The sequence below is a fragment of the Pinus tabuliformis genome, chromosome 7 (genome assembly GCF_031772625.1).
Source record: "Pinus tabuliformis cultivar Carrire ecotype Pingquan chromosome 7, CPIR1, whole genome shotgun sequence".
Classification (NCBI taxonomy): domain Eukaryota; kingdom Viridiplantae; phylum Streptophyta; class Pinopsida; order Pinales; family Pinaceae; genus Pinus; species Pinus tabuliformis.
In genome coordinates, this window is record NC_142293.1 from 2,025,075,313 (window position 1) to 2,025,094,060 (window position 18,748).

At 37.0% G+C, this 18,748-nt stretch overlaps 1 protein-coding gene across 2 annotated transcripts; it reads left to right on the top strand.

The window, feature by feature from the left end:
- Positions 1-242: 242 nt before the first annotated feature.
- Positions 243-17,945, top strand: LOC149256625 (uncharacterized). 2 transcript variants are annotated; one of them, XM_089460800.1, is made up of 5 exons: positions 243-428; positions 16,640-16,719; positions 16,916-17,046; positions 17,159-17,398; positions 17,493-17,945. In XM_089460800.1, exons 1-5 carry the CDS (start codon positions 396-398, stop codon positions 17,537-17,539), a joined length of 531 nt encoding a protein of 176 aa, XP_089316926.1. In that variant the 5' UTR covers positions 243-395; the 3' UTR covers positions 17,540-17,945. The 2 variants fall into 2 exon arrangements, with proteins under 2 accessions (XP_089316926.1, XP_089316927.1); XM_089460801.1 differs by having other exon boundaries at positions 17,159-17,382.
- Positions 17,946-18,748: the final 803 nt, after the last annotated feature.

Below are 18,748 nucleotides of genomic sequence, written 5' to 3' on the forward strand. Positions count from 1 at the left end.
TTGTTAAAAAATTAATGGAAATATAAGATATATTATTAATTGGTTTGAAATGGCCATGGTTAAAAAAAATAAATGAAGATATAAGATATACTCTTAATTAGTTTCAACCTGGCAATGGTTAAAAAAATATCCACCATTATAAGATATACTCTTAATTGGTTTCAACCGGACCATGGTTAAACAATATCCACCATGGTTAAAACAAATAAAAATTTAATGAAGTGCCCATCCCCGACCGAACATCGCCCCCAAATCAACGGAATATAAAATTACAGGGGCCATTCTGGCCCCAAATTCGGTCTTATTTAATGGGCCTGTTGAGAAGTCACTGATGGACCTCTCTCAAGTCTCCACGGATTAATTGCGAGCACGTTGGGCATCAAGGGAAACAGAGGATGAACGCAACGAACCCGCGCGAGACGCATTCTGTGAGTGATCTTGTTCCCCTTTCACCCAAATTTTTTTCGTCTTCTTAATCGCATATATATTACCAGTTTCTTATCTTAAAAAATGTTGGTCTGCCTGGTCTAGATTGATAACTTCCTTTGCCGTGCGAGGAAGATCTGTGTACCGTTATTAGCTTATTTTTCATAGCCATTTAAGTTCGACTTTTTTGATTCTGACTGGAAGCTTTTGTGGCTTAAAGTATGAATAAAGACGTTACCACACGAACTATTCTTCAACCTGAAGGATATCCTTGAGTCTAGCTGTAAGGTATTTTACAGTACAAGCTAGAATTAGTGAGAACTATCTAATTTCTAATAGCAACAAATAGGTTGCAAGTGCTGGACTAGTTGACAAAGATGTAACTAATCAATAATTATGCCTGACATCTATTGTACCATCATCGTTTCTGCTAATCATTTTTTTCCTCTATCTTCCCCATAACAGAGAGGCCTATAGAAATCATTTCCCCACCGGCCCCCAAGGTGTATATTCCTCTAAATTTGCCTACTTACATCTGGCTTAGTCTTTAGAGATACTCCACATCTGTAGGCCATCAAGGTGGCTGGGACTTTAACCCAGTTTTGGGTGCGGTGGTGAATTTTATTGGTCATATTAATGCAATGACATGTCTTCGAGAAGTCTTCGACCTGGAAGTGCTTAAAGTGCTTTTATTTAACTACTTGAGCACCTCTATTAATTAGTTTTGACTTATAATTGCCTTGCAAATGTTGTGTTCCTGTAATAAATTACTTAAATTTCTTGACAGGGGGTATCAAAGCTCATCATGACTCATGCCTTATCCAGTTACATATCATAAATTGCCTTATCTTTGTTTGTTCTTGTGTAATCATCTGTATTCTACAATCTCTTTTTATTTTACTTTTCATTTTATATACAAATAACGGAAAAAAAGGGCCATGGCATCAAAGAAGTAAGGTGTTCTTTATAGTTTAGGATAGTAGAGATGTTTATATAATATGTATGAAATGATAAAAAATAAATCTATAAAAAATTAGGGTTAATGATTAGGTTAAAAAAGGGAAAAAAATAGAGAGTTGATTTTATCATTAAAACAAATAAAGTAGCCTAAATATATTTTAACCTTAGACTTTTTAGGTAGTGAGAGAATTGCATCTATTTTCTTACCTGTCTAAGTGCTTGATAATTTTGGGGTTAAGATAAATTTATACTAGTTTTTAAAATATGACACTCCTTTTAAACCACATGTCTTATGTCTCTGTGTTGGACACCCTTGTGACTTGAGTGTCAAACATCCATGGGATATGTTTCCATCGGGCCATATGTCTTATGTCTTGTGCGTTAGTGGAATGTTATATATAATAATAATAATAATAATGTTCCACCATCCTTTTTAGTCGAGAGCGAGAGCATGCAGATATGAGGAAACATGATTAGTGGACATGTATAGAGAACCTTGAATCTTAGGAAATGTCATGGGAAACATTTTGGTCTTGGATGGTCCTCTTGTGTGATAATTTGATCCTGTTAGTATTTTTCTAAGAAAATAAAGTGGATCTCTCTATTCCATTATAGAAGGATTTGTTTTCTCCATTTTTGAGATCATTGGATTTGGAGTGATTCCCCTTGAGAATGTAGTTGAGCATATATCTCAGGAAAGAAATGAAAAGTTAAGTGTTTTTTTTTATGTTTTGAATTTAATTCATCGATAATTAAGGCTAGAAATTACTTACATCAAGTCTGTCAAGAAGTGCTAAAAATTGTTAGAAAAAATACTGAGAGGGGTTGAATCAATATTTTTAACTTACTTTAACATTTTAGTTCATATTCTGACTTCTGTAGCTACCATTCTTTATGCAATCAACATATGTATGTGACTTCATGAATGCAAACAACGTATATTGAGATTACTTAATTTATCATAACTTTCATCAGTAAGTTAGCTTAACCATTGCATTATTAATTCATTAACCATTCAGTGTGCAGTAAATAACATATAAATCATAGCACATAAGTAACACACATAGAACACCAAGATTTTAGGTGGAAACCAATGTGGGAGAAAACCACCGCTGCTATCATCTCTGTCTTCTTCTTTTATTATTAAAAAAATTTCATTACATCTTGTACCAAGGTTACTTGGGAGCGGGAGCAACATTTTCAGAAGCTCCCGGTTTGGGAGCGAATCCCGGAGCATTTTTTATATTTTTTTATATTTTGATGCATATATGTCAACAAAAACATGTAGAATGATGAATTAGACATAAAAAAAATAGATTGAATCATATAACAACAATCATCTAGAAGTTATAATTTTCATCAACCACGTCCACAAGTTAGTAACATACAACATATTGAGTCTCATGAATTATGATTCATCAATCTTAAAGTTTCAAGCTTTCAAAATTCAATATATAACAGTTATCATCATTGATCACCAAATTTGTACTTGTAAGCTAAGTGTAACCATTACAACAAATAATATCTAACATGAAATGAAATGAAAAAACTTTCAACTTTCATGAAGCATCATATTCATAATTCATTACCAATGAGTTATAATTGCCAACTTCAAACTTCAAAGTTCAAACTTAAATTGTCATATATTGTTTACAAAAAATATCATAATAAATATGAAAGAGTCAACAATTTTAAAAACTACTAGAAACTAGAAAAGACAAGTAAATCTATCATCTACATCTTCCTCTTGCCACCATGAATAATGTTTAATTTCTGAGCAGGTCGTGGTGTTCTTCTAGGAGTCTCCTCCTGCACAATCCCATGACCAGAACCAGAAGGTGTATGCCCTCCATGTGAGGATGTACATGGAGGCACCAACAACAAAGGAGCAAGACTTGGAACTCGAGCACTGCTACTAGATGGTGGGGGTGGCATCGTTGTTGCTTCATCTTCCTCTCATATGTTCCACTTCCAGTTATTCAAGATGTATAGTGCCATCCTCCAAATTATCGTCCTCTGGGTGGTTGTCCCAAATTTTATATGTTGGATCCTCATAAGCCCAATCACAGTAATGACTCAACAACCTCAAGTTGCAGTGCACATAAACCAAGCTTTCTGCTTAGTTTTCATTGAGTTTGTTTCTTCTCACATTATGTATGAAGCTGTAGGTGCTCCAACACCTCTTTGCAGAAGAAGTATTTACAACCTGTGAGAGAACTTTTTTTGCCAAGTTTGGCAAAAGTCCCATGCCGACATATGCTTCCCACCATGTGAGAGCATCAAATCTACCTCTATCTTCCATTGCATGCAAAGAACCAAACAAACCAGTGCAACTGAAGTATCTGCCTAATTCAAGACGCAGATTAGCACATTCCTCCTTGTCAGGTACCAACTTGTCTAATGCTTCCATATATCTTGTAGCTACCTCTGGATCCATATGGGGTTTGACCCTAACCCCACCCCCAGGTGCAGGTTGGCCCAACCAAGTTGGAGAGTAGTATTTTGGCATAAGGATATACGCCAAGGCATGTAGTGGAACATTAAGTTTATTCCACCGTGTACACACACAATTGTGAGTCAGTGTATACAAATTGAGATCATCTTGCTGAACAACATCTTTTATCTGCCCCAACATGGTATCCATCTGCTCATACACCTCCCCAATCACTGGTTTATCTGTATCTGCAAAACGAATCATGTGATAAATGGGCTTGGTGAATTCCAATACTTGCCTCACACGTGCCCAAAACTGACCATCAAGAGCGGTCTCCTCCACCCGTTCAAAACCTTGCCTATCAGCTACATTTGTAGCCCTTTCCTTTAATATCTGCCAGTGTGGACTTGATGCCATGCTAGCCAATGACTCTCTTACCTTCAAAAGGCGCCTGAAGGTGAGGTAATAGCTAGCAAATCTAGTCTTTGCAATCTTCAATAGCTCCAATCTTGAGTGATTGCGGAAAAGCCCATGGGTATTGCTACGAATCACCAATCCATTTGTATTGTTGGTTTTTGTTCTTAATAATATCATACATCAAAAGGTTGATTGTGTCAACCAAACACCCAGACCAAAATATGTTAGGGTATTTATCCTCAATAATTGCTCCCGCTGCCTTACAATTAGCAACATTATTAGTGATGACTTGGATGACATTGTATGGCCCAATACGGTCAATTGTTTCAAGTAGTGGTTCTGCAATGTTGATGTCGGTCTTGAACTTGTCTAAGTAATCATATGCTGAAAGAAGGATAACACTTCTAACAGACACATCAAGAACACTTATCAATGGCTTGCCTTTTACATTTGTACATCCATCATATATAATGGACACCCCATGCCCAGTCCATGAATATGTCATTCTACTCAAAGAATGTGATATTTTTGCTTTTTCATGATCAAGTCCAATGGTTCTAGCCTTGTCATACCCAGGGCTTCTGTATCCTTTAGGGGCATCATTTATGGCAAAAACCATTTCATGCCAATAAGGTGATCGAAGAACATTGAATGGTATCCCACATGCATAGAGAAACCGATAAACTTTTGAATCCACATCATTCCTACACCCTTCATTAAGGAAATCTGATATGGTTCTACGCCTTAAAGAGATGTTTGGTGACCTTGTGCCTCCATATCCACTGCCATAGGAGGACGCTGAAGGAGTTCTTTGTGCATGTGATTGTGAGGTTATTTCAAAGAAACCTTTTGATCTTTTAGATTTTTATTGGGCTTCCTCCTCTTCCCTTATGTATTTGGTTCTCTTTGTTGCTGACACACTTGTACAAGTTTTGATTCCTATTTGTTTATTAGAGATGTTTGGTGACCTTGTGCCTCAATATCCACTGCCATAGGAGGACGCTGAAGGAGTTCTTTGTGCATGTGATTGTGAGGTTAGTTCAAAGAAACCCTTTGATCTTTTAGATTTTTATTGGGCTTCCTCCTCTTCCCTTATGTATTTGGTTCTCTTTGTTGCTGACACACTTGTACAAGTTTTGATTCCTATTTGTTTATCTCCATCCCATGGCCTTTTCCCGCAGAGGTGCTTTCTAGCACGGGTGTATGAGCTTGTGTAATTATTGTTGCAATGGGGGCAGTGAAATTTAGTGGTTCTGCCCCTTTTCCCTGCTTCAGGCCCAATGACATATTTCCACAATGGGGTTAGGTATTGTTTAGTTTTTTGAGCTGAATCATGTTCATTCTCCTCTAGCTCCTCCTCATCAAGGTACTCCTCTCCGGGGTTTTCATCAAATCCACTATAACCCACTTTTTCATCCCCTTCTTCTTCATGTTCATCCCTCTTTTTTCTACTCCCCAACACCATAATAACCAAGAAAGGAACCAAGAAGAAGAAAATGTCAAGAAATATAACGATGATGTTTGAAATTTGAAGATTTGAATCTGCAAAAAAATGGAATGGGAGATAGAGAATTTTTTTAATTTATATATTTAGCAACGAACAATTTTTTTTGCTAGATTAGAGTGTAGATCCTACCTCTTTGGCCTCCAATCTCCCCTTGCAAGCTCTTCAAACTCCTCTTCTTGCTCCAAATTCTCTCTTGCTCTCTCTCACTCTCTCACACTTAGAAATGAAATGAATAATGAGAGAGAGAGGGTTTATTTATTCCTCCCCTCCCCTCCCCTCGCCCCCTTTTTTCCCTCCCCTTCCCTTCCCTTTCTCCACGCCGTCGTCGCCTCTCCCACGCCGTGTAGGCGTCGCTCACCGCCGGACGGGAGCGTTTGCTCCCCGACTGCTCCTGGAGCGACACTCCCTAAGTCGAATTGGAAAAAAACAGGGAGCGATTTTTTTTGTTAGGGAGCGCGCTCTCGAAATCGCTCCCTATTCGGGAGCGCGCTCTCGACTTGCTCTCGAGCTGCTCCTGATCGGAGCGCGGATTGGGAGCGAGATCGAGGGGGGGGGGGCACTCCCCCGCAACCTTGTCTTGTACTAGCGTAGACTCTTACTAGCACACAGGCACCCACCTACAGGAGGCTCCAACCTCCACTCGTTCTCCAACACCCACTAGAAGGGAGCTACAACTCCTTGATATCCTTTATTGGCTTCTACCGAAAAGGAGCACTTACCCCCTGATCAAATTTACTGGCTACCACTGGAAGGAAGCTCCGACTCCCTTACTGAAGGCTCCAACCCTCAACACCTCTTGTGGACCATGTTTCATAATATTTCAGACTAGATTCACCTGACTCAAAACATCAAAACTTGTAGGCCATCTTTCATCATATTTTCAAATTGGACCCACACCCATCATTATGCTCAATACCAAACTGAACACTGAATACAATCACTGAACCAACTGAATCACTGTAACATCAACAAACCAATCACTGAAACAACTGAATCACTGTAACATCAACAAACCAATCACTGAACTGAATCTCAACCAACTATTACAACTAGATCGAACCAATTTATAACAAATATTAGATCAAGACATCATTGATAGACAACAACATATACAACAAAACTCATCAACTATCATCATCAAGCAACACTGCAAACCTTGACCATATTTAACTCAAAATATATACGTGACTGTTATTATGCAGACCAACGTATATACGCGCTTATTATATGCAACACCCTCGTACACATCTCAACATACTGGAAAGCATATCTCAGAATATATACACGACTACCCAAAAACAGATCCACGTATCTACGCGACTATTAAAAAACAAACCTGCCTACAGATCTGAAAACTTTCACTGTAAACACAATTCCCATTCCGCAAACCTTATTGTTGTAACTATAGACTTCTGAATAATTCATTTAGATCACGACATCAATATAGTCACAGATTCATCATCATTAGCTACTTTGACATTTGTAACAAGTAAATCAGTGAAGCATATATGTCAACATATCTTCAGATCTTTGAGATTTGAATCTTCTCCTTGCTCCCTGGTGCACACTTGTTCCAAATCAGATCACACATAAATAACCCATTACTTGCACACATAACACCTTGATTTCCATCTCCTTATGTAGCTTTTGCTGTAGCCAATACCTTAGGTAAATCCTTTTGTAATGTCATTAGTATTTGTTGACGGGATCAAATGAATGTTGCCACTCCAATTACTATGGGCCAATACCGTGGTAATGACCCCTGTTATCTAGATTTCCGTGGTTTGGATTTTGTACGCGACTTTTATTCACAAGACTTGCGTATGTACGCGACCCTTCTTCACAGGAACCACATATACTTTTTGAAACTTCACTAAACTGTCATTTCTCTATCCATATCCTCTGTAGCATTTGTATCAATCTGCATGAGTTCCATAATCATCATATTATCACACTATTGACATCAAGTACATCTTTATCAAGCGGGTTGTCATCAAGGACAACACATTAGCCATAATGCTAACAATCTCCCCCTTTGGATTTGATGAAAACCACTTTGGTGTTTGGACACCACCTGCAACCACTTGCAAATACCAAGTCTTCTCTCCCCCTTTGACATCAAGGGCAAAGGGCTGATCTAGGCTAAATGAAGTACTTCCCTTGTAGTGTTGATCACTGTAGGTTTGATTTGTTGAATATGAATCAGGAAATCTGCATACTGACCATGCTCCCCTTGGGCATATGTTGGACCTTCTAAAGATATATAGTAAGATACAAGACTTTATGACTCAACCAAATATGACATTTCTTATCACCAATGAATCTATGCTCGCATGATTACATCAATCACCAAACTGGGTTTACATATTGGATCCAAATTTTACATCAATGTCCCAAAATAATGGGATTACATACATGACATGACCTTATCCCAATAGCCCATACATCACTGAATTTTACGATGATTGCAATATGGGTCTTTTCATAACCTTTACATCAAGAGACATATATGACACTTAGAACCAAAAACAGGAACTTCAACAATGAGGTAACAAGATCATGAGAGTCATCAACAACCATCATGCACCATATAGGAATCCGCAACATAATCATCTGATGGTAGCAATATAGAAGCATGGACATCCTCATCATCAAGAAGTTATGTAAGATAAGGCAGTGTAGCATCAATTTCTCCAATAACATCAACATGTGACCAAATATGCAATGTCTCCAAGCATCACCAATTAACTGTAGCAGAAGCATAAGATTGTACAAGAAGGTTTTGTCATCAACTCATCCCCTTGATCTTATGTCATCAAGGTCAACATACTCTCTCCATATATAGGAAGAGCCACAATCCTCAAGTAGAAAAGACATATCAATCTCTTGTACCACAACACCATATGTAGCATATACAACATCATATTATCTCCATGCATTAAACAAAGAGAACCTCTAGCATCACAAGCCATTGATTAGACTAGAATTGATCAACAACATCATCAACCAACATCTTTAATGAACATAGCATACATATCAAGATTTAACAATAACAAGAATAGTTTCTCCAAATGTAACTCAAGCAATATATAGGCATCATCCATAACTTCAAAATATGCACTCCAAGCATCCATGACATGGAGGCATCAACATGTATTTTCAATAGTGACAACAACAATAACCATATTTCAAGATCACTAGCAATCATAGTTAACATAATGCAACAAGGAGCGCTCAAGAAACCATAATGCCAACAATGAATCATTAGAAGCATAGAAAATGCTCCCCTGAACCTGTGCCAACTTTTTCACCATCAACTCTGACCATCTCATCATCTAGCGAATGCACCAAAGAACCATATAAACAATAGCATGAGATTTGCAACAACTCATAAACTCATCATGAACCAATATCTAAGCAACATATGGGCATCATTAATAGTCTGTAATAAGTCATTATCAGAACCAGAAAGCCAATAATGAACTGATTAAAACATATGAGAAGCTCCCCTTGAATATGTGCCATTCCTTTTTCATTATTGAGAGGCATACGTGACTGTCTAGATCAAAAACCACATATACACGCCACTGTTCTTCATGAGAAATACATACAAAATGTAAAATGTTGAATTTTCATAACCACAACCCCCCCTGAACATGTCCTGTCTGTTCCTGTTTACTGTTACTTCATTAGATGTAATGTCAATAATCTAAACATCACCAAAAGAATATCAAAACAACATAGGGAACCCTCATCAAGATACACATGCATAGCTCCCCTTGAGATTATACACCACTGATCCTGTGGACCTGATAGTCATCACCTGTTCTTCATGAGGATATGTACCTCACATTCACTTTTGCAGTCACTGTTGGAAGTACGCTTTTAAGAGCAATGGACTGCAGTAGGGACAATCTTCCCTATGTCTTTGACTATTGTTCCTTCTTTCTCCAAATTTACTTGCAATTTTTGAGCATGTGCTCGAACTTGTGGAAATTATCCCACCTTTTGCTTTCATTCCAAATGCTTGACCTGAAATTAGTGACTTTATGCCCAAATGAGTTACAAGAAAAACAATATCCATGAAACCATCCTTTATGCCTAGGGATTGATCTTGACTTTGATCTAGGAGATTTCCTTTCAAATGTGTGACTTGATTCAATTTTCTTTTGAAAGATATTATGTTGGTTCTTTTTATTACACCGTGAATCTGAAGCCATGTTATTGTATCCATTCCCTGTATTGATCAGAGGAGGACATTGTTCATTGATAATTTTCTCTAGTGATTCAAATGCCTTTACCCATTTGTTGATTTTCTCATAATGTTTCCTTAGAGTCACAACCTCTGATTTTAATTTTTCACAATGCCTTTCCTTTTCGTGAAGTTGGTTTGGTAAGACTTTTGTTCTTCTATTAGTTGCTTCCAACTGCATCCTTAACATGTTTATTTCCTTAATCATACTACTTTCTTTTGTTTCCATATCTTTGTTTGCATTCCTGAGTCTATTGTTTTCTTTCAATGTTTTCATTAAGTCATTTTCTTCATAACTATCTGATTCAAGAGCCATAAGTATTTGGTAACAACTGTTAGAATCTGAATCTGAATCTTCTTGATCATTAGATGTGCTTTGACTATCTTCATTAGAGTAAACTTTTCTTGGCAGAAAACTTATTTTTGAAAATTTTCTTGTCAACATCCTTTCCATTTTCTTTCTTATCATGATTTTCTTTATATGGACATTTGGATGCATAATGACCTACTCTTCCATAAGAAAAACATTTAAAAGAAAGCTTACCTTTGAATTTACCAGTTCCCACTTGCAATTTTCTCACAAAATTCACGTCTTCTTTATCGGAAATGTAGATTGTATCTTTAGGCTTTTCCTTTTCTTTCACTTGTGTGTGGCTTTGAAGGCTGCTTCTGTCATACTTGATGTACCTCCTTTTCTCATCTCAAAGGTTGTCAAGATTCCATGGAGTTGTTCAAGAATAAGGTTATTCAAATCCTGCATTTCTTCAGTGGCGGGGACTTTGGAATCGAACTTTGGGGTTAGAGATCTCTAAATCTTTTCAACAACAGTAACATCATTTATTACGTTACCAATATTTTTCATTGAATTAACAACTTCGTTTACTCTAAGGAAAAAACTTGCAATACTTTCATCATCATGCATTCTAAGAGTCTCATATTGAATTCTATATGTTTGAAGTTTAACATTTTTTACCTTAGTGTCACCTTCATAGCTTTGGACAAGCTTATCCCATATTGCCTTTGCGGTGTTCAACTGCATGACTTTCACAAACTCAAACTCAGCCAAACTTCCCAAGATAGCATTTACAACCTTTGCATTGATCTCATATTGTTTCTTCCCTGCATTATCTGTGGGAATAGAGCCTGGGTATTGATATCCTCTTTCCATAATTTCCCATACATCAATACCTAGTGCCTGCAAATATGCTCTCATTCTAATTTTCCAAAATAAAAAGTTAGTTCCAAAAAACAAGGGTGGCCTGATAGAAGATACTCCCTCTTGACTGCTCATCTTGATAAATCTCCCTTTAAGAAATCAAGCTTCTTTTGAGGGACCTGCTTTGATACCAATTGTTAGGAAAAATACTGAGAGGGGGAGCGGGGGGTGAATAAGTGTTTTAACTTACTTTAACTTATCAGTTCATATTCTGAATTTTGTACGCCACTGTTATTTATGCAACCGGCGTAGGTACGCGACTTCAGTGAATGCAAACAACGTATATCCAGATTACTCAATTTATCATAACTTCCATTAGTGAGTTAGATTAGCCATTGCATTATTAATTCGTTAACCATTCAGTGTGCAGTAAATAACAGATAAATCATAGCACATAAGCAACACACATAGAACACTAGGATTTTAGGTGGAAAACCAATGTGGGAGAAAACCACCGCTGCCATTGTCTCTGTTTTCTTCTTTTATTATTAAGAAAACTTCATTACATCTTGTACTGGCGCAGACTCTTACCAACACATAGACACCCACTTGTAGGATGCTCCAACCTCCATTCGTTCTCCAACACCCACTAGAAGGGAGCTACAACCCCCTGATTTCGTTTACTAGCTCCTACCGGAAGGGAGCACCTACCCCCTGATCAAATTTACCAACTACCACTAGAAGGAAGCTTTGACTCCCTTACTGGAGGCTCCAACCCTCAACACTGCTTGAGGACCACGTTTCATAATATTTCATACTAGATCCACCTGACTCAAAACATCAAAACCTATAGGTCACCTTTCAACATATTTTCAAACTTGACTCACACCCATCATTATGCTCAATACCAAACTGAATAATGAATACAATCACTAAACCAACTGAATCATTGTAACATCAGCAAACCAATTACTGAACTGAATCTCAATCAACTATTGCAACCAGATCAAACCAATCTATAACAAATATCAAATCAAGACATCATTGACAAACAACAACATATACAATAGAACTCATCAACTATCATCATCAAGCAACGCTGCAAACCCTGGCCATATTTAACTCAGAATATATACATGACTGTTATTAAGTAGATCAATGTATATACATGCTTATTATGTGCAACACCCACGTACAGATATCAACATACTGAAAAACATATCTCAGAATATATACACATCTACCCAGAAACAGATCCGCGTATGTACGTGACTATTCAAAAGCAAACCTGTGTACAAATTTGAAAACTTTCGATTCAAACACAATTCCCATTCCGCAAAACTTATTGTTGTAACTACAAACATCTGAATAATTAATTTAGATCACAACATCACTATAATCGCAGATTCATCATTATTAGATACTTTGACATTTGCAACAAGTTCAGTCAAGCATATATGAACATATCTTTAGATCTTTCAAATCTGAATCTTCTCCTTGCTCCTTGGTGCACACCTGTTCCAAATCAGATCACACATAAATAACCCATTACTTACACACATAACACTTTAATGCCCATCTCCTTATATAGTTTTTTCCTTAGCCAATACCTTAGGTAAATCCTTTGGTAATGTCGTTAGTATTTGTTGACAGGATCAAATGAATGTTTCCACTCCAATTACTATGGACCAATACCATGGTAATGACCCCTGGTATCCAAATTTCCATGTTTCGGATTTTGTATGTGACTTTTATTCACAAGACCTGTGTATATACGCGGCCCTTCTTCACAGGAACCGCGTATACTTTCTCAAGCTTCACTGAACTATCATTTCTCTGTCCATATCCTTTGTAGCATCTGTACCAATCTGCATGAGTTCCATAATCATTATATTATCACACTGTTGACATCAAGTACATCTTTATCGACATCAAGTACATCTTTATCGACATCAAGTACATCTTTATCAAGCAGGTTGCCATCAAAGACAACACATTAGCCATAATGCCAACAAAAATTACTTTGTTTCTTATTTGTAAGATATAGATTTTGAATGATTATGCTACATATGTCTTTGGACTTATTGTTGTAAATTATAATGTGTATTTTCATTTCTTAATTAAAATCATTCCGATATTCATTATCTATTTGTGAGCTCATCCTTGGAAGTTTTCATTAATCATTGTTCCTCAAAAGTATTTTTCTGCATTAATGGACAACAAGATAGGAGTGTTGTAGCATGCTTATTCTGGCTTCATTTTCGCATAATCACATAAGGAAACAATTCAATAGGATCTCTCTCTTGACTCCATTTGCCCTAGTTTGAATTGGCATCACTCTCGGTTCACCCATCAACTTTAAAGAATCTGTTTTCAAAAGACTGTTTTGCCAAATATTAACTTTTCATTTCACCTTAAGCTTGCATTGCATATCGTTCACAATCCTATTTTAGAGTTCCACCAAGGTTGCATTTGTGTTTTAGGGCTTTACCACATTAAGTGCAGGTATGGGAGGTAAAGCAGTGCCATTTTGCAAGTCAAACAATGCTAATCTCCCAGAATGACTATACAACTTGTGAACCCTGCTTTACTGGAGTGTAAGTCCCTTCAAGATCAATCTAATAGTAGTTACAAGGGACTGGCCTCTAGGTCCAAGCAGTTATTTTATATGACTTCACAGCTTAATGGAAGAGGCAGACACCTTTTCTCCCAGCAAACTGCATATTTTAGCCCATATCCCTTTTCAACCAAGATAGTCAGTTTTCAGGGTTTGCTTTTCGTGTGACTTATAGAATCCTAGCCTCTGTAGTGCCATGCCCTGATTTCAATGTTTTTTCTGGCTACATGCTTTATATTAAGGTGAAAATTGCTTACATGTTTTTCTGCAGGGGGTAAGCCAATTTCCTTTTGTTGAACCTCTTGTATAAGAGATAAAAGCTGGAATTCATATCATCCATTAAAATAAAATGGATAGTGATCTTAAAAATCTTCAATAAGTTTATTTGTTAATATGGGTTCTCCAATTAGTTAGTCTATTTCTTGCTGGTACTGATGTGGACACCAGTGCTGCAAATAGGAACTGATATGGACACTGGTATCACCAACATTGCTGATAAATTGCCAACGTTGTGATATTTTACCCCTGCTGGTAAATCACCCCCAAAAGTTCACGATATTTTGAAAGAAAATTGCCATATTGTGATGTCTAACAAAAAAATGTGTGTTTTTGTAAAGTGTTGCACAATAAACTGAAAAAATCACCAAGGCCGTGATTTTTGCCTATAAAAGCCTGGAATTGGACGTTTTGGTTCATTTTCATCTGCAGCAGTTGGGAATTGAGAGCAAAAGAGCTTGTCATTATCTTACATTCAGTCGATGCCATTTCCTTGGATGACATTGACACCATGTTTCAATGGAGAGTGGAGACTGAGAGACCTATCATGAATTTGGTAGTTGAGTGGTTAGAGGAGAAGAATAGGGAGTAGGGAAGGATGTCCTAGTGCTGTTAGGTGGGGTGAAGAGGAGACAGAGTGAGGGGGCTGATGTGCCAGCCTCAGCACTACCTTCTACATGGACTAAGACACCCTCTAGTAGCCATCCAACTCCAGACACATGACCTCTCTTAGATGATGAGTCATTGCCTTTGCCTATAAAAGGGGCAGAGAATTGATAGCTAGTTCTAGGTTGATGGAAGATGAGACAAAGTGAGAAGGCTGATGTGGCAGCCTCAGCACTACCTTCTACATGCACCCACTTGTAGCCAACCAACTCCGGACATATGACCTCTCTTAGATGTTGAGTCATTGCCTTTGTCTGTAAAAGGGGCAGAGAATTGATAGCTAGTTTCTAGATTGTAAATAACTCAGGGTGAAGAGATGCATTTATTATATATTTAATGTAATTTTGTTTTGTGTGCAATTTTGAATCTTGACAGAACATTTATTGATATCAATAATTAATGTTGGATGTATCATTTGATATCTTATTATACATCTTATACATCAATTTTCCATGTTTGTGCAGCAATTTGTTTATTTGACGTGGTTATTAATATATATTCAAAATAACTTGAAAAAATAAATTTATTTCATATTTAATGTTGGCTATGGTTTACCAACTTTTCCCTGATGTTTCTGATGTCGCAATGTCAAGACCCTTGGTGATTTTTCACTGATGCCAATGTTTGCAACACTGGTGGAAACCCCTGTTGGAGTTTTTTGGGTCATTTATGTTAGCTTTTGTTCTAAAGTTAAGTACATGAGCTAGGGAAACCCACAGTTTTAGGGAGGGTGCACTTCACTATACATAATTGATTAGGGTTTTGCTTTTCTAATTTTGTTGCCCACAGGGATGGGCTGCTTTTGTTCTTCTCCTCTAGCCTTCATCGTCTATAATGAAGGCAAGGTGGAGGTGGTTATTTTTTCAATGTTTTTGAGTGTGAGATTGAGTTGTGTGTTAATGATTGGCAGAGTATTTTTTAGCTGTAGCAGTATGCTGTTTTTCCAGATTTAAGAAAAAGCAGGTTGCAGGTTTGAGAGTTTAGTTTTGTACTGTTTTATATTTTTAGTATGATGTATTAGTAGATCAGTTTATTCAAAATTCACAGTTTTGATAGTCCTTAACCTTTTCTGTTGTAGCTGTTAGGGTTTTCTAGTGCAGAATCTGCCTATCGTGGCGTGAAAATTTTAACACTAGTGCAGATACTGAAATTATTAAATGAATTTGCTTCAACTTTTGAATCGTCATTGCTTTTGTTTCACTGTTCCACGTTGTTAGGGCTTAGACTTTAATCTTTCTCAGTGTAGGCATATCATGATTTTCCAGGACTTGCTTTTGCACACTCACTTTCTATTCTCACCGCAGTGCTATTGACATATTTGTGGTATTTGTTGGACATTAATACAATTATCTTATATTGACTGATTGAGTAGTGTCCTGAAACAAACCTTTTTTATAATTATTCCAGTTAGTTTCACATGTCATCAGTACGTGGGTTAGTTAGTTTCACATGTCATCAATAAGTGGGGCAAACCAAAGAATTGAAGTAAGAAAGTATTATCGCAGTTCTCTTCAAACCAGGAAGAAGCTTTATGGCAGTGCTCTTCAACCCAGGAAGAAGCTTGAGGTGATGATCCTAATCAGAGGATCTATATGCCCTTTTCAGATTTGTATTTCCCATCTTGACCTGCTGTCCTTACATGCTAAAGGTGTTGTCTGGAGTCTGCATGTTTCTGATACTTAAAATCTGGTGCTCTGGGACTCCTTTTGAACAAACTGGTCTTCATTCTTTAATTATGACCTGTCCAATTATTTTCTCTGAGATACCAGATGTATACTAACAATCTAATGAAGTGAGTACTGAAATTTCTGTGAATTAAGCCGGAGGATTATATTTTGTGCTTCTTCTCTTTCCTTTCCTTGACAAAATTAATGGTCAAGTTTCCAAAATTATCGTGAAGCCTTGAATCAGTGCTGGTTCTGGTGCAGGTACAAAAATTAAAAGGGGTGATTGAAGGAAAGCGCGTAAACAGATTATATATAGGAAATTTGGATCACCGTATAACAGAGTAAGTAGTGAACAATAGGATTCTCATTCTCTTGCATAGCTTAAATGCAATAAACACACCTGAATAGTTTGTATGTATTATGCCTTCAATATGCCCAACGATTCTGTAATGTGCTGATATTGTGACCCGTAGTTAGATGCAGATCATTCCTACATGATTTTCAGGCTACTAAAATAAACAATTTTATGGTTATCAGGTATCAGGTTATCAAGATGTTTTCTCCTTTTGGCAAAATCTGTTTTGAAGAATTTATATGGCATAAACATGGCCCTAGAAAGGGCGAACCGCGTGGCTTTGCATTTATAGAGTTCAGCAAAAGAGAGGCAAGTACCAATGGCAAGTCAATAACATCCTTGAAAATTGGTAGGATAAGGAGCATACATTCCTCAGGGATAGTTACCTTATTTTACTTCTCGAACCAAATGTTGTATGCAGGAAGCTGAAAAGGCCAAAGAGAGTATGAATGGTAGATTGGCCCTTGGCCGACCATTAGTTGTTCGTTTTGTGGATGAAAGTTCTGACAATCCACACATTTCTTATATGTCTTCATGCACTGTAAGCAAGAGTTCTAAAATTGCAGCGATACAGAATAAATTGAAATCAATGGAGCAGACTACGTCAATAGGTCCAGTATCACCAAGTTATTCTGCTGAGCAGGCAAAGGTATCACTTAAAGCTGGTCAGTCAACTATCACGTCATCCGTTGGGCCAGCTAAATTTTCCTAGAGCTGTGATAAGTAAAATGTTGTGATTTTTTATGTGTCATTGCTCAGATGACGAACCTTCGGACTGTGCTGGCTTCAATGCCATGATAACATGATCACATGCAGGGAAATTTACAGACTCCAGATATAGAAATACAAGTTCTTCAGACACTTGAATTTTTATTGATGGAGGCCATGGGAGGCTGGGTTGGTTCAGTGAAATATAAAAGAAGTGAGTATGACGGGAAGAAAGAAGTTTTTTACTTGTTAAACTGCCTTGCAAGCCTGAAGAAAGCTAGAAGTTTAATCAAAATACTATAGGCTTACTTGTAACAAAAGGTCATTGAACTTTATCAACTGATTGTTGATTGTGTAGGGAAGCCATCTGAAACTATCCGTTATTTGCTACCAATGATTTTTTAAGAATGACCTTGAACTAAGTTTGAAGTCTAATCAAATTAGGCTTACTTGTAACAAAAGGCCATTGAACTTTATGAACAGATGGTTGATTGTTTAAGAAAACTATCTGTTATTGGCTACCAATGATTTTTTAAGAATTACCTTGAACCAAGTTTCTCTCTAGTTGTTGGGTGAAAGATGAACATTTACAGCCGATCTTTAGGGAGAACACATGCATCCTTTTAGTCCTATTGAGGAAAGAAGAATAGATGCTCGAGGTACGAGTTATGGAGGCTGTGATATATATTACATGCCGGGTCCGTCTTCCAAGGAAATCATCATTTTTCTAATTCTCATGTTCAATGCTTAATTAGTATACTACTAATAACTGTCTGCTTATTTCTCGTTAAGCCTGATTCAATCCAAAAGCAATTTTGAATAATGAGAATCAATTGCTTGTCAACGTCTTTGGGCTATTCTTGACCTTAATGGGAACAACTTTTGGCAGTGTAGATCACGGTTAAGTTTATTAAATTTCCAAAATCTAAACTAATATTGTTCTTCGTTTGAGTTTATAGTAGCAAAAATATAAACTAACATTTTGGATAGATAGTAGTAGGAAATGAATTAGGCAACCTTTGGATAAATTACTAGTGTGTTGGATAACTTCATTGCCTTGTGAGCGAATAATGAGAATCAATTGCTTGTCAACGTCTTTGGGCTATTCTTGACCATAATGGGAACAACTTTTGGCAGTGTAGATCACGGTTAAGTTTATTAAATTTCCAAAATCTAAACTAATATTGTTCTTCGTTTGAGTTTATAGTAGCAAAAATATAAACTAACATTGTTTTCTTTGGAACGAATTCAGCAATTTTTGGATAGATAGTAGTAGGAAATGAATTAGGCAACCTTTGGATAAATTA

Excerpts from the sequence above, each read along its gene's own strand:
- LOC149256625 (XM_089460800.1), top strand. The coding sequence starts at position 396 with ATGAACGCAACGAACCCGCGCGAGACGCATTCT. Across the intron at positions 429-16,639 it reads ACCCGCGCGAGACGCATTCT|GTACAAAAATTAAAAGGGGT; the intron begins GTGAGTGATCTT and ends GTTCTGGTGCAG. Across the intron at positions 16,720-16,915 it reads TTGGATCACCGTATAACAGA|GTATCAGGTTATCAAGATGT; the intron begins GTAAGTAGTGAA and ends TATGGTTATCAG.